Raw genomic sequence first — 2102 nt, 5'->3', positions numbered from 1 at the left:
TGACTCAATGGCAACAGGTTTGGTTTTAAACTAATATAGGGGAAAAATCTGTTAAGTACAATCATTCCACTTGCTATTAAATTGAACTGGCTGATTTCAATAATTTCTTTTCTCTTTTTTTTTTAATCCTCTCTAAGAATTACGACTGGTTTTACCATTTCAATAGAAACTTCATGTGGCTTTTATGCTGTGTCTAGGACATCTCCAAAAGGAAATTCTGTATCTTTCTTTTTATCACAGTTCTTGCATTCAGTGAAGTAAAACATTTTATTTGATTGTTGTACTTTAAGCGAAAGTTTACAATTCAAGTTAGTTTCTCATACAAAAATCTATACATACACTGTCATGTGACCCTAATTGCTCTCCCAATACTGCAACAGCACATTCCTCCTTTCCACCCGACTTCGTGATCCTCTCTGCCTTGTCATCTCACCTCCAGACAGGAGCTGCCCGTTTAGTCTCATGTATCTACTTGAGCTAAGAAGCACATTCCTCATGAGTATCATTTTATGCCCTAGTCCAGTCTAATTTTACAGCAAAACATTTTTAAAAGGTACCCAAATCAAGGAGATGGATACGACTACCTTGTAATATGCAAAATTTCTCATGGCACTTTAAGTCAAATGCAAACACTTAAAGAATATAAAGATATAAAAAGTATTTCAGTCTAGTTTCCTAAGATACGACCTTATAACCTCTCTGTATTCATACCCCAAACCCCTGTGTTCCACATCCCGTCAGTCTGGGTAGGTGCGGTGTGGTGGTAACTTGGGTTGCTACTTGCTCCACGGCACCATCTCCTTGGCCACTGCCAGCAGTGGCCCCCAGCTTGTGGGTCTTCAAGTAAACTACTTTATAGTAGTTTTCCTCTCAATTACTACAATGGCTTCATTACGCTAATTTAATTACCACCACTCAGTTTCCATTTTTCTCCCAGGTTCTTATTTCATACTGATTCAGTCTATATGAAACATTTCTGTTGGTTTAACTACTTAGGATACTGAGCTTTTCCAACGTACTCAGCACTTGAAATGCTCTACAAGGCATTCTGGTGTATAAATTGGGCTAACTTATCTTCCTTCACCATGAAGGGTTATCTAGAAATTTTCTTCTGCAGTAATTAGCTATTCAAGGAGACGATCATAGGCAGTTCCTATGCAGTGTGAAGTATTACTTTTTTTCTAAAAGGGAATACCTTAAAAATACAAAAGGAATACTACTCGCCTAATTCAAACTATTCACTTTGAGAGGGCAGTTGGTTACCTGAAGACTCCAGATGCCATTCAGCATGACTTTCTATGCTCATTATTGTAAAGAGTACCTAAGTAGCAGATCTTTTCCTTACTTAAGAGGCTAACTTTCAGAGAGGAGTTAACATATCCAAGAAGAGGCAAATATGGGATATCTTGCTGTAGCTATCCACAACTGCCAACTCACTTCTCTGTCATCTTTTTTTAAAAATAAGTTTCTCTCATGAAAATATGTAAACATTACATGTGATCTGAAAAACACAGAAAAGTTGAAAGGAAAAAAAATCATAGCTGTGATCATACTGTAAGTACAATTCTATATCCTGTGTTTTCACAAAACATTATAAGTATTTTTCGAAGACTTACAGATCCTTCCTAACTACTATGTGCCGTGATATTCCACTAAGTTGTTTAAACCATTTCTGACTTTTTGCTATTATAAACAACACTTCAAAAATCAACATTTTCATAAAAGGAGGAGAAGCACAGTTGCTTCAGTTATAACTCAGTGTGTTCAGGCCGTCAGCAAGCCCTAGGGCAGGAGGCCACCTCAATGTGATTTGTAGCATATGCCTCCCCGTTCATTATAAGCTCCTTTCCTATCCTCCTGTCTGTCCAGTGTTCTCAAGTAAGGACTTGGGTTAATATCAATAAGAGCAGTGTTCAGATAAACTCAGATTGGGCAGAGGAAAAAAAAAAGAAGATTTGTAAATTTTTTCTTCTTATTGTAAAGCTTAAAAGTTCTTACCTTTGGAGAAGGATCCTTTAATGTAAGAGTCATCAAGGACACAGACTGTGGGCTTCCGAGTTCAGGTGTATCGGGAACAAAGGCAGACCAGTAGCCATAAAGAA

General features: G+C 37.3%; 1 protein-coding gene across 1 annotated transcript in view; it reads right to left on the bottom strand.

The window, feature by feature from the left end:
* The window catches only part of HEATR6 (HEAT repeat containing 6), a gene marked incomplete at its 3' end in the record, with an annotated part of 35157 nt that overhangs the window by 18428 nt on the left and 14627 nt on the right, over positions 1 to 2102 (bottom strand). Inside the window, exon 7 of the mRNA XM_023732836.1 lies at positions 1999 to 2098. Within this exon, the coding sequence (XP_023588604.1) occupies positions 1999 to 2098 (100 nt within the window). The remainder of the gene's footprint in view (positions 1 to 1998; positions 2099 to 2102) is intronic.

The sequence above is a fragment of the Trichechus manatus genome, unplaced genomic scaffold (genome assembly GCF_000243295.1).
Source record: "Trichechus manatus latirostris isolate Lorelei unplaced genomic scaffold, TriManLat1.0 scaffold00054, whole genome shotgun sequence".
Taxonomy (NCBI): Eukaryota; Metazoa; Chordata; class Mammalia; order Sirenia; family Trichechidae; genus Trichechus; species Trichechus manatus.
The sequence above is the reverse complement of the archived record's forward strand: the minus strand, read 5'-3'. Positions and strand labels throughout refer to the sequence as shown.